Source organism: Elgaria multicarinata, chromosome 22, assembly GCF_023053635.1.
Source record: "Elgaria multicarinata webbii isolate HBS135686 ecotype San Diego chromosome 22, rElgMul1.1.pri, whole genome shotgun sequence".
NCBI lineage: Eukaryota > Metazoa > Chordata > Lepidosauria > Squamata > Anguidae > Elgaria > Elgaria multicarinata.
In genome coordinates, this window is record NC_086192.1 from 10,559,837 (window position 1) to 10,584,740 (window position 24,904).

The 24,904-nt window shown below is 45.6% G+C and overlaps 2 protein-coding genes across 2 annotated transcripts in view; both read right to left on the reverse strand.

Annotated features, from left to right (window-relative positions):
• GDPD1 (glycerophosphodiester phosphodiesterase domain containing 1) overlaps positions 1–13,684 on the reverse strand; it is a 28,726-nt gene extending 15,042 nt beyond the window's left edge. Inside the window, exons 1-3 of the mRNA XM_063146374.1 lie at positions 13,548–13,684; positions 5,876–5,918; positions 939–1,074 (exon numbers count right to left, since the gene is read on the reverse strand). Coding sequence (XP_063002444.1) covers positions 939–1,074; positions 5,876–5,918; positions 13,548–13,683 — 315 coding nt within the window. The 5' untranslated portion in view covers position 13,684. The remainder of the gene's footprint in view (positions 1–938; positions 1,075–5,875; positions 5,919–13,547) is intronic.
• A 2,556-nt stretch (positions 13,685–16,240) lies between these two features.
• On the reverse strand, positions 16,241–24,046 carry SMG8 (SMG8 nonsense mediated mRNA decay factor). Its single transcript, XM_063146522.1, has 4 exons — positions 22,075–24,046; positions 19,744–19,889; positions 18,534–19,409; positions 16,241–16,758 (listed from the first exon to the last, which is right to left on the reverse strand). Exons 1-4 carry the CDS (start codon positions 24,008–24,010, stop codon positions 16,561–16,563), a joined length of 3,156 nt encoding a protein of 1,051 aa, XP_063002592.1. The 5' UTR covers positions 24,011–24,046; the 3' UTR covers positions 16,241–16,560.
• Between the last annotated feature and the right edge of the window lie 858 nt (positions 24,047–24,904).

A 24,904-nucleotide genomic window follows, 5' to 3' on the forward strand; every position in this document is an offset into this window, starting at 1 on the left:
GGAGTCTCCATCACAGAAGCATTAATAGTCTTGATTGATGTTGTTCTGCCTGTGGAATGAAGAGGAGCAACCCACACCAGAATGACCTCTTCCACTGAGGGAGAACTGAATGCTTGGGTTACATGACGCATGGAAACAGAACTGAAGAGTCATTCAAGGATTAGGGGATGCTCTCCGTTAGCACTGCCCACTGCTGATTCTTGGGCTCTTGCTTGAAGAAGTGGCACGGTTATGGACGCCAACCCTGCAGAGACTGAATGGCTCCTGCCTTGTCGAGGAGTGTACTGGGATACTACCCCTGTGAGGCTGACAACAGCACCCTGCAACATACTGTTCTACTCGCTTCCTTGCACTTTGTGGAGTCCAACAGCTACCTCTTGGGGTCTAGCTGCTCATATATGGACGAAGCTTAGAAGTCAGAAAATCGCAGAACTGACCAGTGGTGGAGCCAAGGGAGAATTCATATGCACACTTTTTAATCCTGATGCTAGGAACATCGTAATGTTCTTACAACGGGCTAGACACCACTCACCATGGTTGTCTGGAGCAGCTTGTGCACTGCCGATCTTCCACATAAAAACAAATGTTTCTAGCTCCTAATTAACGTTGAGGGATGTTCAAAAGCACAATAAAAAGCACAACATTTTGGAGTTGCAGCAAAACACTTAATCCACTCTGACCCCTGAAGGAATCCCACATTCATTACACTGTTACATCGTACGATATCCAAGGGACTTTGGGATTTTAAAAATCGGTGTTTGCTTCACCCACATTCTTGGCAACGTTGCATGCCTCAGCAGGGAGATTTACAAGGCTGTGGGCATGACCTCCTTCCCCATAATTTTTCAGTCTTAACACACATCAATAGGTTCACCAACTGTTTTCTAAGCCTTGGGTAGCAGATCGGGTGAGAGAGGAAAGCTTTTACTTCAACTTACTGAGTATTTGAGGTCAGATATATTGACATCCATGCCTGTCGACCGTTTCAGGTTCTCGTCATGAGACACCACGACCTGCTCATCCTTCGTCAAATGGCAGTCAAGTTCCAGCATATCGGTGCCCATGTCAACTGCACTGAAGGGAGAGAGAGCGCAAACTTGAGCCTCAAGCTGGGGGAGTGAAGAGTTTCCCCCCTTTTAAAAGCAGACACTATACTTTACAGTTCCTACGTAGGTCATACAGCTGAGTATAAATAAAAAAAAAACCGCCCACCCCTGTTCTAGAGGTTACCACTGCCCACAAGAAAACAGACGTGACCTTTTAGTCTGCAGAAGTGCTGCAGTTTACAAGCCTAGATGCTCTCAGAGGCTAGCTAGATTCTAAGACCAGTTGGCTAATTATATGCTTTTAGGTGTAGGCGCCACTCAGTGAGAAGACGTGACCTCATGGCACCCTCCAAACGAAAGCAAAAATGGAGTAGAAAAAGATGATGTAACAGCTACACACAGGCCGTTACATAAGGAATGGAAACAAGGGATTTGAACCGCTTTTGTAAATACTGTTTGCAAGAAAAGGCACCATGCTTGGTATGGTGAGGCGCTTCAAGTGTTAGATCTGAAATGGGGAGACCTGCCTTAAATCCCTGCCAAAGAGGTGACCCTAGGATAGCCAGCGTCTTCCAGCTTAACCTAGCTCACAGAGATGGGAGGATCAAGCGGGTAGGTCCTGCTCCTTGCAGAAAAGGAGGGATAAAAGTGCAGTAAACCAAGACGGTTTGCTACCCAGATCCTTTAAAATCAGTGCTATGCTCTCCAAGTGTGGCGTAGTGACTGGTTAGTATCCCCAGAGTATGAGGTTCTACCGGTTTCAGGTATTGGTAATTGGGGAGGAATTCCTACCCTGGAGACTCATCTTCATTGTAACAAGATCCAAGACGCACCATGTTTTGTTTGTGTAAAACATCAGGCTGACCAAAGTCCCCACTTAGCTTCCCAGAGGTCCTGATAAAGGGATTAATGAGCTCTTGCATCAATGTTGTACAGGCAAACACTAAGGCCACCTGGCGCAATCAAACCTCCACTCTTTTGGAAGTCTTGCTAAGCCGTTGCCCAAGACAAAGCTGTTGTGCCATGTAAACTTTGACATTCAGGTTGAAGATGCGCTACAGAAAGCTGCAAAAGACGCTACAGGCTGGTTGGATACACAGGTTTGCACGGGGGAGGTGTGTTTTGATTTGAACAAGGACTGAGGAGCCAACGACGTTGGTGCTGTGGTGCGAAGGTCTATGCCTCGTGCCCCCGTGTGCGATAAAGAAGTATTACAACAGGGCAGCAATAAGGTGCAGAGACTTAGGTGGAAAGGAGCTAAATGCACAGCACATCCTTTGTCAAGAAACAGACCCACTGAAAGAGAGCACAAGAGCCATCAGATGTGAACCAGATGAATTCAGCATTAACATCTTAATTTACATCAAATTAAGCTGCACTACAACTTTGTCTGAGAAATCCAAACCACAAACACATCTTCCTTCCTAGAGATCTCTAGTAAAGCTAGGATGCAATCTTATGTATGTTTAGATAGAAAAAAGACCTACAACTCCCAGCATGCCCCAGTCTGCCATGCTGCCCCGGGAATGCTGGGAATTGTAGGTGTTTTTTCCTGTCTAAACATGCATAGGATTGCACCCTAAATTGTTTAGTTATTCCCACTATGTTTAGCTGCCATGGAGATCAGAAGTCCCACAGTGCCTTTCAATAGCCCCATTCAGTGCTGGCACTGCCGAACACATCGGAAGAAGTTGTACTGATTGTGATAAGACCAAGTACACTGCCCTGAGATCCCAGTGATATAGGGCAGGATACAAAAGTTTTAACAAATAAAAATAAATACACAGAAAGGGTTGAGAATGGGGGGAGGAATCAATTCCTTGGTATAATCACAATTCCCCCACAAAGTATCGTGTCCGTGTTTTCTTCTCCTGGTTCCCTGCTGAGGAATCTGTTGCAATTCACCATGTTGTACATAGGAATTTGATAGGCCTTCGAAAAAAGGCATCGCAACATGATATTGACTCTGAGATGCTGATGTTAATCTTGCAATCTGCAGCCCACTCACCTTCAGAACAGTTATTAAGTACATCCCAGTACCTGAAATGGGAATCACTGCAGAGCATGTAGGTCGTAAATAATATGCCATGAGTCTTACACAAAGCACTTAGCTACCTAAGGAGATTTTGGACAACAGAACCTGAGTCCTATGCATGTTTCATTTTACAGACTTAGAGGGCAACACCTTTTTGGGGGGAAGGGGGGAGTTCTACCTTTTCATGCAGAAGCAGCACTAAGGTGTGGGTAGCAAGTCTAACAGAATGGAAAACTGATTCCTGAACTACATTGTAGCACGTGGTTACGGGCCCAGTCATTGAAATGTTCCCGTACTCTAAACCAGGGGCTCAGAACATTTCAGCCCGAGGAACTAATTCCATTTTGGAGATGCTTTGGGGGGGGGGGGGGCACACATTCTTGTGGTGGGCGGGGCTGAATGCAAAAGGGGGCAGGGTCAGAGGCAAAAGGGGTCTGGGACCAAATACCAGCATAGCTTAAAGCTCCTCCTGCCAGTGACAACGCCTTAGAGAGGTATTTTAACCTTTTCGAACAGGGAAAAACCAAGAAAGAAGCCGAGAAATTGAACAACTGGTGGTCAGGGAAAGGAGGTGGAGCCAGGGAAAAGGTGACTAAACAAGGAAATGTTTTTTAATTGTACATGTTTTAATCTTGTAAATCGCCTTGAGTCACAATACTGGGGAAAAGGCAGGATATAAAAATAACAACCATTTCTAAGGATAGTTTGAAATGAATGCATTAAAATGATCATGGACACATTTTTTGTCACGTCTGCCATTATTCAAGCCAGACGTATTCACATCATTTCACTCCAGTATGCAAACAATGTGCCTTGTGTGTTCCACCTCTAGTCTAGAAGACTAGGTAGGCATCAGCCAGAGAGAGAGACACACACAAGTAGTCATGCAGACCTGTCTCTGCTACAATCAGGCTCCATATCAACTTCTCCTGTCTAATAATAATAATAAGAAGAAGAAGAAGAAGAAGAAGAATTCTTACCCGCCTCTCCGATTGGATAGAGGCGGGGAACAACAAGCATAAAATACACAAAATACTGATTAAAAACATGGCATACACTGTTTAAAAACATCCTAAAAACATCCTAAAAATATCCTAAAATTCTACTGGATAGGCCTGCCAGAAGAGATCAGTCTTGATAGCTTTCTTGAATGCTAAAATACTGTCAAACTGACGAGTCTCCTCCAGCAGGCCATTCCACAGTCTGGGAGCAGCAGAAGAGAAGGTCCTCTGGGTAATGGTTGTTAATCTAGTTTTTGCTAGCTGAAGTAGATTCTTCCCAGAGGACCTGAGTGTGTGGGGCGGACTGTATGGGAGAAGGCGATCCTGCAGGCAGCCTGGACCCAAACCAAGTAGGGCATAGCTCTCTCCTCTCCCCCATTGTCTGTGACACCAGTAACATCCGTGTTGCACATCTAAAAGGTTCATTTACCCAGCGATATATTCTATAAAATGCAACATGAGTGCATTCATTAAAATCCAGAAATTTAACTACGGGTCTTCACATACTTCCAACCTCCTAGAGTTTAATTTTGTTTCAGGAGCTGAAACTCTAACAGCAAAGAGGAAACTTTATTCCTGTTATTTCTTTGGCCTTTGCAGCATAGTATTTCACTGTAAGGGACATTTGAGGACAGAACCATGGGATTAATTTGACCCACTGAACAGCTGCCTTCTGATGTTGCTTTTTCCAACATAGACGTGTGTGTGACAAGGAAACTCATGTAGGGAAGCTTTATTGAACATGGCAAACTTTTGCACTGCATCCTCAGCCTAATGCCACGAATTACCACAGGGGCTACTCCTGTTCAAAAATATGAAAGTACTAAACTTTATAAAGTGATGTCCTACATTTGGGATTCCTTGTACAACCCCCTCCCCCATGTTGTACTACATATAATTGTTGCTAAAAAGCAGGTACTAACAAAAACGCAAAGGCAATATTATGTGTTGGCTTAATCTCATCTCCTGGGTTCTACTTTCAATTGTTCTTAAAACAAGTGATCTCGGGCAAGTCACAGCTTGCACACCAGTTTCCCCTGCACGACAAACACACACACACACACACACACCTTTTTAAAAATACCAAGAGGAACAGCATTATCTGAATTGTGTGGGGGGAGAGGAGGAGGGAATTATGCTACAGATGAATGTTGACGCTAGCAAGAAAAGCTAAGCGAGTTCTGCTTCACCATCTTTTAAAAATTATTTTTATTGTTTTGCAGGGGTCACCGTGGCAATGCAGGCTCGTGAGAAGTCTGCCTGCAACTACAAAGGTGAGAAGACGCCTGGGAGTGAAGCGAGAATCTCCTCTTCTGGTTTAAACCTAGAGTCTGCCTACTTCCATGCTAGATGCCCTCCTCTCTCAAGGGAAAAGAAGTTGCACTACAAAGGATGCTCCAATTATGCTATCATTTAAACATGAAAGGGAACCCCAAGGTTTTAGACATGCACCCTTGCTTATTAACCTCGAATCCTTCACAGGATGCAGCGTGCATGAGGCAAATTAGAATGCTACCCCACATCTTCATAGCTGGGAGCAGGGATGACTGACAGGCCTGAATATTTTCCCCTCTGAGATGAGCTGGAAGTGAAGTAAGAGCCCCTAGTTAACCAGGGGCTCTATTTAGAACTCACTAGGACCTTTAATCAGCCCCTTGAATATTGGAATGGATCAGATGAAATTAATAAAAGGGCTGTTACCCAAGAACAACAGACCATGTAAGCACGTCTATAGACACATATGCCAATGGTCTGTGTAAGCAAGTCTGGATCAAGTCAGTCTTTATACTCACTGGTGAAAAGCTGCCATGGTATTTTCCAGATTCTCTCCAGCACCTGCGGGAGCAAAAAGAGATTTTTTTTTTTAAAAAAAGAGTAGTGATCACTGTGCTTAAACTTGTGAGCACGGCCTAGCATTTTAAGAGCTGCGAGAGAGATCGTTGAATGTTGGGAATACTAAAGCTACCCAACAGTAACTTCTCTATACATCTTTAAAAGATGTTTCATGAATTTTGTGATCAGGTTGCCGTGTCACAAATGGGAAGACTACTGCTTAAAACTTGCTGAAAACTCAAGAAATATACAATATAGCATTGGATGACAAGGATTCAAGCACTGCAATGAAACAGTCATAAATACCACAGCCTTGAAAACCACCCTGGAAATTTTACAATGCTCTAGAAGGCTTTTTGTACCTGCCCTTGTTAAACTGATGTAATGCCATCCAAACTGGCCAGACATCGAAGACGTACTTGCAGCAACACCAGACTACAGTGAGCAACTAATCTACTCCAACAAAAAAAACCTTTGTCTTCACTAAGTTATTCTTAAGGGCCTAGTTTCTCTGCACAGTCAGTGCCAAGTCAGAGAGACATGAGTCCGATACAGATTCCTGCCAATTACTGCAGAAAATGGGGGAATAAGTTGGTGGAAAGCTTCTGCGTGAGGTGGGCTGGTGCCAATTTAAAGCCACTTAATATGCAGTCCATGTGGCAGTGAAGAAAAGTCACAGTACTATACTATACACTTTCCATCTTTTATACATATGCAATGTTTCTGTTAATAATATGTGTAGCCATGCACCACTTGTTTCAAATAGGTATCCTAGACAGATTAAATGTGCAAGACTTTCTGCAAATAATGGGGTGGGAGTCAGTTTAGCAAGACATTTAGTACATAATCTGTATCCCATTCTTGCTCCTTCCTAAAGAAAAACGAGTCAAGTGAAAGATTGTCAAACATCTTTGGAATGCCACCACTCCGTCAGAAGAAACTAAAGGACAAGTTTGAAAAATACATGCTTAAATACAATTTAAGCATGGTATCGTAAGATCTACAGCTTTCAGAGGACCTTCAAAACTTATTTACACGCACATGGTATATGGACATTCGCGATGGCTGCTGTTCTTCATTGGGGAGGCAATTCAGAAGGTATACTAAGGTGGTGCTGTTTTTGCTACCTAAGCAATAGCACCTGCACTGAACACTAGAAACAGAGGGAGTACGTGGAGCCCTGAAACGAAATGTTGCACTGTGGTATGCTTCTGTTCCATCCCCCACCCCAGTTTTCTGCCCCCACTCTGCAGCCAGTCAGTATACTGTGGCTACTAAGCATGCACAGGCCTCAGTAGGTCACTTTGGATTTTGTGTGTATATACTAGAACCCAATCCCAGCTGCATTAAAACCTTGCATTTCTTAATAGATTTCTACGAGCACCCCTCAATTCTGTGTCCAGGGACCTTTGAAAAATGGCTTCTGAGGTGTGAATGACAAAATTACTTATCCAGACAATGAGATGATTTTCTCTTCATTTTTTGTATCTTAGTTCTTTTTCTATTCCCCCACCTGTTTTTCATTTTTCTTTCAATAGCCAGCATTCTATAGAATCCCTCCTTTAATAAAGATTCTATATGCTGAAGGTCACTCACTACATGAGGAGAGAGCCTCCCTGACAGCCATTCCACCTGAGGCTTTAAACACATTAATATGTTAATGAAGGAATAATTATGCCACAATAAATCTGTTAAATCTTCAAGGTGCCACAACATTCACGGAAAACAAAGTAAGCCATGCTGGTCAATAATTTTCCCCCAAAGTTCTGTGGTCAGCCAATACGTTTATTAAGGTCAACAAAATACCCACAAAGTTTTGGGTAAACTTTTGAAATCATCTTGTTGTAACAGATTGCCATCTGGTAATTACTTATTTAATTACTATATTAAGCAATCTTACTAAGTGGTTCAAGTACATATATATAACCAACATGCACACACACATATACCTATTGGCATCTATAATCCAATCAGCATTTGTCTAGAAAATCATCATGCTTCACCCTTAACAGGTTAGTACTATTTCTACCATTATGCTTATTTCATAGAACAGAGAAGCTGGTATAAATTCAGCTGAATAATTAACAGAAGAATCCAAATTCACAGCAGTCTAGCTAAACCTTTGCACCAGTATGCGAGAGCTTCAGGGTCAAGCGGTCTCAGAATATTTTAGATGTGATCCATATTCAAATGCTTTGCACGCTGCCCAGTGCACAGAGAGAGAAATGTCTCCCCATACCTCCCTGCAACATCACTGACCCGGTTAAAAATCTTCAGATATTGGGTTTAGTTTAAAATACATCAAACCACCTCATGTATTATATATAATCTAGGACCATATTGAATAGTTTATTTGGAATAGGGGATGATATTTTATATGTATGGAATTTAAGTTCATATAGCACTTTCATACATATTAAACTGGTCATCCTGATAACAAACCTGTAAAGTAGGCCATATCACATCAACCCTATGAGGTTTGACAAAGGTGTGATGTTAAATACATCTTTCCATTCAACATGCATCTCTTTTTTGGATGGAAATAGCATTAGCTTGGGACTGGGGGGAAGTAATACTTATAATAATTATCAGGGTAAGATTTCACCCCATCCTTGAAGTTGTGAAATTTTGAATTTTTAACAGGGAGCCACAACAGCTCAGTGCCAGAACACGTTTTGCATGCAGAAGGTTCAAGGTTCAATCCTCGCAACTGTAGTTTCTTTTTTTAAAAAATGGCTGAGTAGCAAGTAATGGGAAAACTCTCCCTACCTGGTTCTCAGCAAAGTCCTGAAGCCACTTTGCTACATTAACTCTCTGCAAAAACCAAAAACAATGCATATTTGGCATACAAATATGAACAATCTTGGCTATATACTTCCACGTTTCAGAGAACTGCACTGCACTGGCCAACTGGGGATGCAAACTAGAGCACACAGTACAAACTGAGTTTGAGTAAGAGAACCAGACCAGCCTGCTGATGATTCAGGTGAATTCCTGGCTGTCCTTCTTACCTCTACCTCTGTAATTCAATTCTGATGAAATGTGACCCAGATAAGTAGCAGCCTCTCTCCTGACAAGCCTTTGGCTTTGTTATTTAGAAAGGAAGGTGTTAGGAAGAGTAACAGAAACGGTTCCAGATAAGAGGAAACATAAAAGAACGATTATACCCCAACACTGTACTCAAGTCAACGGCGCTGTCCCACACATTGCTTTGGCTTGATCTAAATTCAAAATGGCACCTTAGGAGACAGAGATGCTATTTTAAACCAACTGGTACACAACCCTGTGCAGAACCTCATCTTCATTACTTATACATGACCTACATCTTGAGCAAATAGAACAAACTTATACACAAGCTGACCGGACCCATCAGCCAGAGATGTGTCCAATACAACCAACTGTTCCTGACAAAACAAGTCCCATCTTCAACAGTCAAAAGCAAAGGTCTGCTACCAAATCCTCCTAGCAAGCAGTTTAATTCCAGAGTTTCCCATTCAGATCTACTGCAGAGTAAGCAGCTTGCCTGCATACTACAGACTCCGCAAATAAAAAACAAAACTATCCACATAAGAATGATAGATTCAGAGCTCTGGCATGGAGCTCAGTTACTTATCTTTAAGAACACTCAGTTTTTCAGTACAGGACTGTCCACAAATAATAGATGAGGAACTTCTATGCAAGGCTTGTAAATTGAGACACAACTTGAAGCACTTCCTCAGAGCTCAATTTTGATGCTCAAAATGAGACTGTTTGATTTCTGCATTAGATTGAAGGCAAAACACAAGGCAGCCTTTATACTGAAACTAACCAACAACTAAAAAGATTAAAAGACAGTAAAGAAAGAGGAACATCACACATCAGAACAGAGGGCATTCATCTAATGCAAATAAGTAACCCTACCCTGTTCTTTATTATGTAAAATGTTTTTATCATTTTAGTCTAATGTAATCTGCCCAGAGATCGTTATTGGGTGGAATAAAAATGGTTCTTCACCTCCCTCTGTGAAGAACCAAAGTCTCTGCCCAGAAAACATTAATATATAAATGATTGAAGTCAAGACCAAAGGGAGAGATTGTATACTGATGCAGGACTAACATGGATGACAAAGGTTGCTTGGTTCTGTTCTGATCACAACTGGTAAATGAACATGAGGACTGGATTTAGGAAAATTTTGGCAATGGGAGCTTTAACCTGAGGTATATTCCAGGTTCAGGGGGAAGAATGGAAGGAAGGAAATAAATAGGGTTACAAGTAGCTGGTCAGGAACTAATCAAGAAAAATCCCCAAAATTTGACAACTTAGCTTTGTATTTGGGGATGGAGCTAAAAAAAAATCTGAACCTTGCTCAGTTATTTATTTATTTATTGCATTTCTATACTGCCCAATAGCTGAAGCTCTCTGGGCGGTTCACAAAAATTAAAACTTTGACACCTAAGAACATGAATTGTTTTCTCCCAACCCTGGTGAGGTTAAAACTATGCTTTGTAGAAGGTTTTCTGTTTGCTCAAGTAGCAACTCAAACAAACCACACATTGCACTTTAACAAAAAGTCACAACTTTGTTTTGGCCACATCTGCTCTTGTGCACAGGAGTCCAAACACGAGCTCCTTGGGATGTGCAGGTGAAAGATGTACCCTGGGGAAGAGTCAATGTACAAACTGCTGCCATGGAAAAAATTGCAGTTCAGAGTGCAAGGCAGGTATTTATTTACAGCTAAAGAGTGTGGTGTAGATTCTGTGATTTACTTATATGATGCTATCCATTCCTTTAACAGCTACTTGGCTGTTTACATGCCTAATAGATAAGAAAAGTGACTCAAGTGAAATCTCTTGGGAAAGGCTCATCCTTTAAATGCCATTGATTGATACACTCATCTAGCCAGGCAATTAATAAGATGCACAGGAGGGCTGTATACTACAAACTCTCTTGCAAAGGAGGGGTATGATGAGCTTGGTGCCCATATATATTATATCACTGGCATTATTTTAAAGAGTATGTAGGTAAAGCAACCTCTATCAACAATATGCTAGGCACAAAAGAGTTCAGCATCAACAGTCTATTATAAAAATGAAGGGCAGCAGCCAATAAACTACCCTACTGTGCATGTCCACAGAAAGATCAAGTGTACAACCAAGCCCAGAAACACGAATGCACACTTATTTATTTATTTAGTTATTTATTACATTTCTATACCGCCCAATAGCCGGAGCTCTCTGGGCGGTTCACAGAAATTAAAACCATTCATAATATAAAACAACAGTATAAAACCATAATATAAAATACAATAAAAAAGCTCAACCAGATAACCACTTCGATACAAGGTAAGCACAGAGCATCTGCTTTGCATGCAGAAGGTCTGTGGTTCGATCCACGGCATTTCCAGGTAGGGCTGGAAAACTCCTGCCTGAAACCACTGCCAATCAGTGCTGACAATATTGGGCTAGATGGACCAATGGTCTGTCTCAGTATAAGGGAGGTTCCTATAACAGTCAAGCAAAGAACCTGGGGCATGATACAACCCTGTTAAAATATTCACAATTCCATTCATCACCCACAACTACACCCACTATTAACTTAACCCTGACCCTGTTGCCCCCTCCCTGACAAAGCCAACCTAGACAGACAGATTTTGCAACATCTCTCAGAGATTGGAATCTATCCTCCAAAAGCTGAACAGATGGTTGACAGATGGGGGGGGGGGGGGCAAAAGGTGACTCAGGGCACAAAAAAGGGGGGAAACTTCAAGGAAACAGAGAAAGACTGCAAAACCTCAAACATACTTTTCAAATCTGAAGCAGAAAAGATGTTTGACAAAAGGGAGGGGATTGTGGGAGAGAATCAAGCACGCAAGGGATAAAGGATGAAAGAAAAAAGAAATGGGGGCAAAACTTTAGGAAACAAACCTGGCCAGATTTAGGAAATATGAGGAAGAGTGTGTGTGTGTGTGTGTGTGTGTGAGAGAGAGAGAGAGAGAGAGAGCAGGGAGGATGAGGTAGAAAAGAGAAGCAGGCTTCAGGCAGATAAAAACAAATAACTAAAATAATAATAATAATATTCAGTAGTAGAAGATATTTGATACATCAGTATTTGAAGCACTTCACCTATATTACAGCAAACCTTACTTGTCAATATTAGAAGTGGTCTTTTATTTGGGGGGAGGGGGAGAAATGAAGAGGAAGGTAGCAATCCCCACCCCTTTTCTTGGGGGCGGAGGGAGAAAGGAGAAGGGAGAATTGAAGGTCATTTTTTTAGGAGAGGGAGAGAAAGGGAAGCCATCACCACTCCTGCTCTTTAAATATTTGCAGATACGCCCGATAAAACTCTTCACCCTAACAGGTTTCCAGGGATGGGAGGTCCCTGCGTTAAGTCTTGTTGCAGCAAAAACACAAAAGAGCTCTGTGACACCATAAAGGCTAATAGATTTATGAGCATTCAGGGACTAGAGTCTATTCATCAGATGCATTAACTGTTATCCTCAGTTAGCAGATACGTAAATACACATCTCCGAAATAAGGGAGGGTGGGACGGGAGCGTTTTCTCCTCTCCCCCACCGGATTCTGCCTCAAAAACATTCTGTTCTTTCTTTCTCTTGATCAAGGTCAGCTCTAGTCAATATACATCTTGTCCTGTCCATCCTCTTCCCTGGGAAAAGAGGGTGCAAAATAGGTATTTCCCTGCCTCTGTTGCTCCTGAAGAATCTGTTTTCTTTCTCTCTCGCTTTTTGTTGCTGTTTTCCTCCTCCTCTCTCCAGCAAGGTAAGACTCAGATCTATTCTCAAATGGACCTTTGTGTATTTTCAGGGCTTTTACGTCGGATTCCACAAAAACCACTTATCAGAGCTTGCATTGGTGTCTGTCTATAGACCACATTCTCAAAAGACTGACCCACAGCTTGGCTACTTCCTTCCTCTCCCTGTGACCACCCCTAAAATCCACTCCTCCCCAAGAACATTTCTCTCTCTCGCTTGGACACCCTTCCCCAAATATTTTCCCTTAAAATTTTTATCATCTCCCTTCAAAAGACAACAATTACTGTCCCTCCCCAGTAACATTTCTCTCTCTCCATTCATTCGCTTTTAAACGAATCACACCTAAATGAAGTCAAAATACAAATCAAAAGGAGATGGAAAAAACAATTCCTTTAAATACAGATAACTGGAGGCAGAAATCTAACTCATTTCTCCAAACATAAATAAAAGGATAGAAACATAATTTTTTAGGAATTATTTAAATTATTTATGTAAAAACAATCAAAAGGAGATGGATTCATAAATTATTTCTTTAAATACAAATAAATGGAGAGCGAGAGAGGAATGCTATTGGGAGGGGCAAAATGTGTTTATAAATGAGACATTTTATTTATATCCCGCCTTTCCTCCAAAATAAATAAAATACTTGGGGGCGGGAGGCAGTTACGGCGGCTAACTATAATAAAATACGGGTTCAAAATGAAATGTTAATTAAAAACATGACGTAAAAATCCCAATTCTTCACAAAGGATGCTTGATTTCTGCCCCCCTCCCTTCCCGGGTCATTTTGACGCCCCCATAAACTCTTGAATTAAATGAGAAAATATATATTTGAAACACACAATGTAAATAATATGAAAAGTAAACGACGTCTGCCCGCTCACCGCCGCGGTGCGAGATATGCCGGCATCTGAACCGGTGGCGCTTGGGTCGGTGGAGCAAACCCGGGAATTTCAGCAGCAGCGCCGAGGTGACGAGGTAGCCGCCCAGCGTGGAGAGGAGGTAGAAGGCGGCCGACATGGTCGCTCGACCCAGTTAACCAACCGGTCAAACGGGCTGTCAGCCGGGAGATGGGCGGCCACCGGCGCCGCTCTGAGGGAAAAGACCGCACGGCTCGCTGGCCTCTTTCTGACTGAGGGAGGCCAACGACGGCGCTCGCAGCAGCAGCAGCAGCAGCGCCGGGCCCCGCCCACTCCGACGGCGCAGGCACCAATCACAGCCGGGGAGAGGCCGGCGCGCGCTCCCTCGCGCCGCGCCGATTGGTTGCGGCGGGGTGAGCGGCGCGCGCGGCCTTGAAGAAAGCGTGCATCAGAGCGCATCACAAGGTGCCTCCCCCCTCCTCGGTGTTGCCGCTAACGGAAATAACGGTCACTCTCCCACCCGCCCTTCTTTCAGAGTGACGGGCCATCCCACCAATGCCTAAGAGAGCATTAGGCGCGCGGCAACAAATCACGTGGCGGCCTTTCTGTGAGGAACATGGCCTCAAATTATGCTATTGTGATGAGAAAGCCATAATAGCGCTGAACGTGTCTTTCTTGTATGCATAAAGCAATGCTGAGCATTTCTAGAATAAAATTGGAATTCTGAGAATTTCTACAATATACTAGATTAAAATGATAAAAACGCCCAGCATTTTCAGATGGCTTTGGGACTTCTGAAAGCATTGGACATATCTCCCTATGATGTCATCTCATTAACCTAGCTGGCATCCCATAATGAGTATTAACAATATTTTTCCATTAGCCTGCATTGACACTTCGGCCTGGTTCAGACAACACGCTGGTTAATGGAATGCATTAAGGTTAATGCATTCCCTTAACCATTTTGTGGTTAAGCAGCAAGGTTTAGAGTGTTGTCTGAACCAGGCCTTCATTTTTTTCCTCAGCTTTCTGGCTCCAAAAGAGGCGGTGGTCTAAAAATCTTAATTTGAGGCCCAGTATTGGGCAAAAGGCGGGATACAAATAAATATAATAAATAAATAAATTTCATCCATGCTTGCTTGCAATTAAATCTTGGCACCTCAGAGGCTCAGTGCCTCTGAGCAGGTGCAGAGAGCCCTTTTTCCTGCAGTTGTTTTTAAAAATGAGACGTCCTAAGGTCAAAGTGTGTCTAGACTTTTTTGGGAATCTGGTCCCAAAAGCTTCTTTAAAAGTGCATCTTTAAACAGAAAAAAAAGTCCTATATGTCCCAGCATGGCATACTGAAGAATGCTGGGAGTTGTAGGATTTTTTTCTGTCTCAGCATGCATAGGATTGTGCCCTTAACATATCAATATGCAAGCTTGGTAAGAGAGGGCGAATAAATAAATAAAGACAAGAGGACATCTGAAAAGGGAGAAAAGTATTCCCCCCCTCCCCGGTCACTTCCGAGTAACTGCAACCTCATATCGCAACTGTTCCAATGCCACTTCTCTTTAAATTGCTGTATAAAAATACTGGTCCTTCCATGAGTGTGTGCAATTTAGAAACAGTGTCATTTGGTTGTGGTAAGAGCAGGAATGCCGCCCCTCTCTATGGAGGGAGTTCGTTGTCCAGCTGAGAGTCAACGTGAGATGGACAAGCATTTTTTGGAATCTCTCTCATAGGGAGAGGCGGCATTCCCGCTCTTACCACAATCGCAACCTTTTAACGCAGAGATGGGCAACTTGTGGCCCTCCAGATGTTTTGGCCTACAACTCCCATCATCCCTCACCATAGACTACACTCACTGGGACTGATGACAATTGCAGTCTAAGTTGCCCATTCCTGGGATATACAATTACCTCAAGGACGGCCTGGCCTGGATTTCAGGTGTGCCTTGGAGGCCCCACTTTCTGTGCTAACTTCATGAACGGTCAAGCGACTAAATACAACAGACAGGGCCTTCTTGGTAGTGGCAGTGCTGAGGACTTGAAATACCCTCCTTCTGGAGATTTGCCTTGCTCTTTCCCTGTCACGTTCAAGAAAAACTGACAAAAAAATTATTCAACCAAACTTTTAAATATCTAACTCTGCTTCTCTTTTAATTGCTGCTTTTTATGGTTCTTTTAAAAACGTGTTTTATTTGACATTATATCTTAACATATTGCTGTTCCTCCCTTTGTTCTGTACGCTACCAGCTTATAAAAAATATTTATATCCCATTTATGGAATGGGTTATAAATATTAAAATAGTATCCAAAGCAATCTTTAATGCAATACGGGTTACTTGTTGATATCATTGCTCCTTCTAATAGCAAACTTGGGTGCTGAGTGCCAACAGAAATTGAACCACGGAGAAAACAAGGAAAAGCAACAGCATGTTGGAGGGAACCCCAGGATTTGAAAAACTCCTCCTTCACACACAGACACAAAATCCAAATCCAGATTGTGTGTGCTCAGTAGTGACCAGAAATTATGGAACATTTAAGTATCCGTTTGTAAGAAGAATGGAAAACCCAAGACGGGAGAGGAAGAACAAATTTGCCTGCCTTAGCCCTTTTACAGCTCATGGCATCCCAGAGGAAGGCAGGGCTGGCACCATGAACTGAAGCACTCCGGCATTATTTTGTTCCACTTGTATATAAATAATATAGAACAGTAATGATTTAAGAGCAGACAAGCTTTTTACGTTTTATTTTTCCCTTTCTTCGTTTCGATCCATAGGCCTTTGGAAGCCAGAACTTAAAAGTTGGCTCCGACACTAACATACTCACCATCTTTAATAGGACTTGGCACGTAACACGTGGTTTCAATCCCAATCCCTTTACGGGCATTGGCTTTACAAAAATCAAAACAGTGATTGCTGTCAACATTCCAGCTCTTCGTAATCAAAATCCGTCATTTAGATTTGGTAGGGGTGGGAGAGGGAGGGAGGGAGGCATGAGAAAGAAATGAAAAGTATTTCAAAGCCAATTCAACCGGCAAGTTCCAAGGAGTCCTATTGTATCACGGCTTTTAGTATTCCTCGAACCACCTTGTAACTCATCAGCTGCTGGTTTTCCTTGGGAGGGAAGCATGGCCCCCGTTCTGTCACGTAGGCGTAAGGAAACCGAAGAACCCACAGTCCGTCGGGAGGGAGAGTGATCTCTTGTTTTTCAGGGTAAAATACAGGGCAAGGAGGCGGCCCTGGATGGACCTGGGACGTGGAAAGAAACAAACATGAAACAGCTTTAGTGCTTCTCATCAAGGCAAAGGGGTGACCAACCTGGTTGATCTATCAGCCAGAGCAGGAGAAGTTGCAGGGATCTTGCTTCTCCCTCCTTGCCAGAAAGAACTCTTGGCTTCAGCTGGCATAAAACAATCTGCATACAACTTGAGACAACCTTTCCCCACTATATACGATTGGATCGTTTGCATTACTGCCCAATGATATGGGGACGGGTATGGACAAAAATGGAATCAGAGAACGTTTTGACCCAAATCATCGGAGAACTACATTATCATCTGTCTTTTCTCACTCATGGCAGTTTTTCTAGACGGACATGACGGGTCATGCTGTCTTCTACTGATTCAAGAATTTCCTGACTGTTTAACATGTTTTAAGTATGACTGCTTTCTGGATGTTGGTGTGGATGTATTTTGGTAGGCTCAGATTCTGTCAGTTTTCTATAAAAAAAAATGATGTGATGACGGTGACTAATGTAAATAATAATAATAATAATAATAATAATAATAATAATAATAATTTTTCCTCTTGCAAGGAACCTAAAATGGCTTACACAGTTGTCGTCATCCTCCTCTGCGTTTTATCCTTACGACAACCTTGTGAGGTGGGTTAGGCTGAGACTCAGGGATTGGTCCAAAGTCAACCAATGAGCTTCATGACTGAATGGCGACTAGAACCCGGATTTCCTGAGTCCCAGTCCAACACTCTAACTACTACACCACAGTGGCTTTGCATGCAGAAGAGCCCAGGTTCAGCCTCCAGCATCTCTGGCTGAAAAGATCAGGCCACAGGTGAGGCCACAGCGCTCTCTCTCTGGAGAACTGTCATTTCTTATGTTCCCCATTGACATCCCTGCAGGGGTGCCATGGGATCTCAGAACATTGCAGAAGATCCCAAGGCATATTCTAGCACACATCTTCACCTCCCGCCAAGCACTAGCTACCATTACAGGACCTCACTGGTACCCTGTGAACACGAAGCATGCAATCTGGACACAGCCCTGTAAAGAACTATTGCAGTTTCGTGCTTAGAGTAGCTTCCCCCAAACTGGCGTCCTTCAAGTGTGTTGGAAAACATCTCCCATAATTCCCAGCCACGCTGGCTCGCTGAGTGACCTTGGGCCACCAGTCACCACCTCTCAGCCTGACCTACCTTGCGGACTAGTAGTGAGGGCAAAACGGGGCAGGGGGAAAAAACATATCTGCTGCTTTGGACTCCACGGCGAAAAGAAGGGAACCAAATGTAATCAATACATTTAGAACACACCAAGTATCCTCCCTAAAGCTCTGGATTCTAGCAGGAAGAACTGACGGAGAGGGAGAGCAGAGCCATTCTACCAGCACTGCTATAAGAATTTCCTACTCCTCTTCCCTTCCCATCTGTTTTTCCTTGTGTGCCGTGTCTCCTTAGATTGTAAGCCTGTGGGGCAGGGACTGTCTTCTTTTGCCGATTATATGTACGCCGCTCAGGGAGCCCTTTTGGCTGAGGAGCAGCCTAAAAAGTACTTCATATACATAAATAAATAAGCAGAAGATCATTTGCAACAGACAAGCTCTCTTTCAAGGAAGCTCAACCACTGTCACCATTCTTACTAAGGAACTCCCAAACTTGAATTACTGTTGAATTTCTCCCCAGTTTCAAACACCGCTTGACTTACTGGCGAATTTCTCCCCAAAGTTTTCTTTAGCCAGGAAGGCCGTACCCAACACACTCCAGGCTTTCTTTGAACACCTGCAACTTCTTACCTGTGGTGTAAGTATTATCTGGAGTGGGGCGTCTGGGACCACCACGAAGAGCCTCATCAGCTGAGCATAGTGGGGCTTGAGCCCACGCCCCGGGTTCGACGACAGGATGTAGAGGGGCATGTCGGAATTGAGGGCCTTGAGGGCAGATTCCTTTGGCCCCCCGCCCATCACCTTCATGACCTTCTCGGGCCCTGAGCACATGAACCGCCGCCCGCGGGCGTCTTCGTACTCAAACCCCACGAAGGCCCGGGCCACATCGTCCCGCCGCCGCCCTCTGCCCATGACGACGGCGCTCCGCTTCCCAGGGACGGCCTTGTTGGGGGCCGGCCAGGAATTGGTGTCCAGATCCCCCTCCTCATCCGTCCGGGTCCGGATGACCACGTCCCAAGGCATTAAGTAGTTCGTGCCCAGGATGAAGCCTTGCTGATCTAAGCCAGTGTGGAAGTTGTACGCCTTGGCCGGGCCGAGCTTGACCAGGGACCAGCTGGAAAATTTGGGCAGAAGTCCCTTGGGGCAATTCGAATGAAGCATCCCGGGCAGGTACTCAACCGTTGAGGCCTGGCGATCCACCAAGCTTGGCCTCTTCTCGCCTTTCGATTCCGCCGCCTGCCCGTGGGCCTCCGTGTTGTTCCCTCCACCCTGTGGGTCGGCCGGGTAGGTCCCTAGACTATCCGTGGACTGCCCCAAACTGAGCGCTAGGCTCAAGCTGGTACTCTCGCCCTGGGTTTGCGGCTCCTTCTCCTTCAGTTTCTCGGCTTCCCCTTCAGGAGGGCTGGGCGACGTCTCGTTCTTGGCTGGCGCCGGGTCCGGTGTGCTCGGCTGAAATATGGGGAAGTTGATATGGTCCAGTTTCCCGCAACATTTCTCTTCCAGGAGCTGCAGGGGGTGGGAAAGAGACAAAAGATCAGTAGCAGTGTTGATCAAGTTTGCCGGCGTCAACGTTAGGCGTGCTTGGGCACTTGCCAAGGGCCCAATGAGAAGAGTCCCCAGGAGTTGCTCCTCGTCTTCCCCATTGCAACCTGCTTGTTCACCCGTCCCTTGCTCTGGCCCAAACAATGGTGGAGCTGAAGAGGAGGAGCAGTAAAACGTTGCTTCCTCCTAGTACAAACTGGCCTGAGAAGTACAGGCCACATTTAAACTTTTCGAGGGATGGGGACTCCGCTCTCTTGCTAAAAAACTGCTTTCCCTGGGAAAGTCAGCAAACGATTACCTGGTAGAAGTCGTAATTGGCTGCTTTGATGTCGAAGGGGTCATCCCGGGGCGCTTGTTTTCGGCCACAGTTGCAGGCTCCAGTGGACCGAGCCCGGCTGTTATGATACAGCACTGGCGGATTCCTATCTGGTTCGGGTTTCTCACCTGAAAAGAAAGTCACTGAATGAAAATACATCAATTTAGCTCCTTAGAAAGAGCAGTCCATTCAATGGACTGCTTTGCTTCTTAAACTTCAAACGGCACAGGATTCAACCACCTGAGAATCTCAACAATCCTTCCTTCCTGCCTCCACTTAAAAAAATTGTTTTTAGGCCACAGAGAAAACATGTGGCAATTATTCAACAAAACAAAACCTGATTTCTGGATGTGGTGCAAGCCCTTGCTATTATTCCAAATACTTTATACCCATATTCAGCATTCAGGAGAAGGTTTATTAAAGATCCTGAATTTTTTAAACTCTGGATCTTTAAAATACACACACAGTATACTACCGTATTTCTTCGATTCTAAGACGCACTTTTCCCCCCATATAAACATCTCTAAAAACGGGGTGCGTCTTAGAATCACGGGTGCACTTATTTCTTAGAATCAAAGCTTTTTTTCTGTTGGTGGTACTGAAATTAGTGTGCATCTTACAATTGATGGCGTCTTAGAATCGAATAAATACGGTATATACATATATATATATATATATATATATATATATATATATATAAAGAGAGGTTGGTGCAAAGGAGCACAACAGCAAAGCATGATTCACTGTGGATGCCGTCAGTCTTAAGGTAAAATGTAGAATATAGAAGGTCTAACAACAGAGTATTTTAAGCTAAATGTTTCTGTTTCCACCCCCATCAGTAGCTGTGCTGTTAAATAGATATCAGGAGTGGCAGATCAGCTGGCTGCCTTCTTCCAGGACCACCCTGATGTTGCCTTTGGTGCCATGGGCCAGCTGCTCCAGGAGAACTTCTACCTGGGAGATTCAGAGGTGCCGGTGAGTGGCGGGCCTCTTGAGCCGCTCCTTCCTTCCTTCCTTCCTTCCCCTGAGGGCCCCCCACCCCCCAGTCTTGGCTCAGGCCGCTCTCTTGCGTTGCGGCCTCTGTAGCCCCCCTGTCCGTGGCACGTGCCAGTCTGGATGGGCTGAGGTGGGTGGGGCTGAGCCTCCCTCAGGGGTGGGGCTGGGCATGACAGCCTGCTTGCTTTCTCCTCTGTCTTTGGCTGCACCCAGGGCCTGTATCCTCTCCAGGCCTCAGAGGCTGCGTTCTCTCACCCTCCGTGGCCCTCCCTCCCTCCCCCCACGCCCCATTTCTTTGGCTCTTAGCAGCAACGCAAGGACCTCTGTTGCTCTATATTTCCTTGTTTCTTTGCCTGCTTACCCTACCCCGTGCCTGTTGGCATTCTCTTCCCCTCCTTATTGTTTTACTATGATTTTATTAGATTGTAAGCCTATGCGGCAGGGTCTTGCTATTTACTGTTTTACTCTGTATAGCACCATGTACATTGATGGTGCTATATAAATATATATAATATATATATATATATATATATATATATATATATATATAAAGAAAGAAGCAACACACTGTCTAGTTAAACTATGGAATTCGCTTCCACAAGACGTAGTGATGGTCACCAATTTGGATGGCTTTCAAAGGAGGCTTAAACAAATTCCTATCCATGGCTACTAGTCCTGATGGCTATTTGCTACCTCCAGGATCAGAGGCAGCATGTCTAAGGCCACCAGTTGCTGGGGAACATGGGTGGAAGGGTGCAGTTCCACTCATGTCCTGATTGTGGGTTTCCAGTGGGCAGCTGGTTGGCCCCTGTGTGAACAAAATGCTGGACTAGATAGACCCTTGGTCTGATCCAGCAAACCTACCCAGATGAATGTGAAATCAAGAATTTTTAAGATGTGTTGATTTGTTGTACTAATGTTATTCCCCGCCTCGATCCAAAGGGAGAGGTGAGTAAGAAATAAATATATTATTATGTTCTTATGTTTCATCTTTTAATTAGGCTCACAAACCCTTCAGACAAACATTGTCTCCTTATATTCTTCAGTTTCAACTTTTAATTAGGCACGCAAACATTCTGGATGCTGATCATTTAACAAAGAATGGGTGCATGTTATTATAAAGGACAAAGTGGGCTAGAAACTTAAGGAGACTTTCAAACACTTGGCCTTCTTGCCTAACTTTATCTGACAGAGATTCTTTTAACCCCCCCCCAAAAAAAAAGCTCCCCAAAATGTTACGTGAGACAAACGTGCCCAAACATTTAGTTAAACACAACAAAAGCAAAGCTTCCCCCCAAAAAAGTGGCCTTCAAGTACCTGATTTGGGAAGCAAGTGGAATTTATGGACACAGTGCTGGTCGGTCAAGCTCCTCTCCTCACACAACTGGTGCCCGTTGCTCCAGAACTTGTAACAGTCCTCATGGAGCTGGAGGGCATATTTGTGGAAGGCCGGACCTCGAGCGTGCTGGCTGTAGACCCTCAAGGCCTGGGCCAGCTGGTTCTTGTGGACGGTCATGGTGTAGTTGTGCGGCAGGTTGGACTGGTAGGCGCTGTGGGCCATGGGCAGGGCCTTCTGGCAGCGGTTCTCCGAGAACTTGGTGTCAATGTCGAGGTAGCCCTCCAGGACTTTGATGCTGCCCATGATCTTGGAGGTCAGCTCCCCGGCGAAGGAAGAGGAGTCGGCGTCTTTGCCCTCGATAGCCACCTCGTACAGCTTCAGGGCCGTGGCCACCCACTTCTGGTAGGTGGGCAGCTCGAAGTGGGAGGGCTGGGGGTTGCGGCCCACGCTGTCGTCAAAGCCCTTTTTGCCCAGGACCAGCTCCACGTGCTGGAAGAGGAACTCCTTCAAGGTGCAATCCACCAACTGGCCCGAAGAGCTGGCACTGCTGCTGCTGCTCTCCACGTGGAAAGAGAGCGGCTGCCGCCCGTGTCTCATCATCTGGTACCGCCGGGGCCCGGCCAGGGCGGGCGTCAAGGAGGACTCCGCCTCCCGGCTGGTGCAGTTGCCCCTCAACTGGTCCAGCAGCATGGCGATGGGGTCTTCACCTTCCTGGGGGCCGCCGGCTACAATGTAGACAAAGGCTTGGTTGGCCGGCACGGTGAAGAGGCAGTTGATGCTCTGGTTGGTCAACACCCGGCTCTTGCGGAAGATGCGGTAGATCTGGTCCTCCAAGGCGTGCTGGAGCCGCCGCTTGGGGGAGTGCTTCTTGGGGGGAGGCTTCTCCAGAGGGCCGCAGAGCTCCTGCCCGCGGCTTGGAAGCGGCTCGACCTTCAGGGCCCCGTTGAGGTGGAAGAGGAAGAGGAGCCGGGGCGGGCAGGGACGGCAGTTCAGCTTCCAGTCTTTGCCGACGGGGCAGTCCTTGATGGCGGCCTTCAGGGAGGGCAGGACCTTCTGGCGCAGGCCGTCCAGGGCCCGGAAGACGCGGTCGTAGGTGATGTCGAAGGAGCAGGTGGGGTGGACCATGAGCAAGATGTGGCAGACAGAGAAGAGGTAGAGCAGGCTCAGGCAATGCAACTTCTCCTGGTGCTTCCAGAACTCGTGGGCCTCGGCGTGGGGCACCAGGGAGCCGCCCTGGGACAGGTGACCCCCTAGGCCTCCGGGGGGCCCCCGGGTATCCCCCATGGCATCCAGGTCCTTGCAGGCTTGCAATAGCTGGTGGCTGTCGCAGATGGATGTGAGCACCAGGTAGAGCACTTTGCACTCCTGGCTGTAATAGGCTTGCAAGAGGTTGTAATCGCCTTGCGAGGAGGAGGAGGCAGAGAAGGAGGAAGAGGAGGAGGAGGAGGAGGAAGAAGAAGAAGAGGAGGAGGAGGAGGGAGGAGGAGGAGAATCGGCTCCCGCATCTGCACCTCCACTACTACTACCACCACCATCACCATCACCACCAGCTCCTGCCGAGGTCCTGGCCTCTCCGTCCCGCTGGAAGAGAGGGAAGACTTGCCGGTCGCACACGGTGTTCACCAAGGCCGCCTTCTCCGAGCTGAGCTGCAAGGCGGTCTTGCCGAAGATGCCCACCACGCAGACCTCCTCTTCTTCCCCCGGGGTAACGGCCCCGGGGCCGCCACTGCTGCTGCTACTGCTGCTGCTGCTGCCGGTCGCGGCGGCGGCGGTAGTTGCAGTCGTAGTGCTGGTGGCGGCAGCGGCGGCGGCGGTGGTCACAGGGGGGGCGGTAGTGGCGCTGCCCCCTTCCACCCCGGCCAGCAGCAATTCGTGCAAGCCCACAGGGCCTTGCCCGGTGGTGGCCCCCACCATCCTCCTCCTCGCCGTTTGCACAGAGGCGCTGCTCCAGCCAAGCCCAGCTTTTGCAGCGGCCCGAGGCTTGGGAAGGATGAAGGAGGCCACCGCGCAGGCGCGGGGAAAGAACGCCAGGAACAGCGGCGGCGGCCAATCAGCTCCCGCCGTCGGAATGCGATGGATACATTTTGCCTCTTTTCGCTGCCGTAGAGGTAGGAAAAGTGTAGAGGGGCGTTTGCAGCGTCTGCACCCGGGACTATTTATTTATTTTATTACATTTATATACCGACCCACAGCCGAAGCTCTCTGGGCGGTTTACAACAATTTGGCTCCCTTTAGATGTGATTTATTTAATTTAATTTCTATAGCACTCTCCATAGCTTTCTGAGCGGATCACAATTAAAACCATAAAATACAACCTGAGATGCTGTAGGTTCGCTTGTAATCGCCTGGACAGGTATACTAGGGAGTAATTCCCATTGAACTCCCTTCAGATTTACTTGCATTGCTAGAAACATTGTTTTCACACGAAAATAAGGTTGGAGGAAGAGCTACGGTGGCCACTTATAGAATCATAGAATAGCAGAGTTGGAAGGGGCCTACAAGGCCATCGAGTCCAACCCCCTGCTCAAGGCAGGAATCCACCCTAAAGCATCCCTGACAGATGGTTGTCCAGTTGCCTCTTGAAGGCCTCTAGTGTGGGAGAGCCCACAACCTCCCTAGGTAATGCATCGTCTCCTCCACACCCACACACCCAAAGGGGGTATAAAACGAGGTACAGATTTGCAAAATAAAAATGAAAATGTGCACACATGCTGGTTTATAGGCAGAGTTATAAATTATGACAATTTTTCAGAGGCACAAAACATTTCGCTATCGTGACTAGTGCTGTCCAAGTGCTCCTTGTGGACT

What these genes read in the sequence shown, in the direction of transcription:
- SMG8 (XM_063146522.1), bottom strand. Translation starts at nt 24,010, where the DNA reads ATGGTGGGGGCCACCACCGGGCAAGGCCCTGTGGGCTTGCACGAATTG. An exon ending in CCAATTACGACTTCTACCAG is followed by an intron (nt 19,410 to 19,743) that starts GTAATCGTTTGC and finishes CACCCCCTGCAG; the next exon opens with CTCCTGGAAGAGAAATGTTG. An exon ending in AGATAATACTTACACCACAG is followed by an intron (nt 16,759 to 18,533) that starts GTAAGAAGTTGC and finishes TCCACGTCCCAG; the next exon opens with GTCCATCCAGGGCCGCCTCC.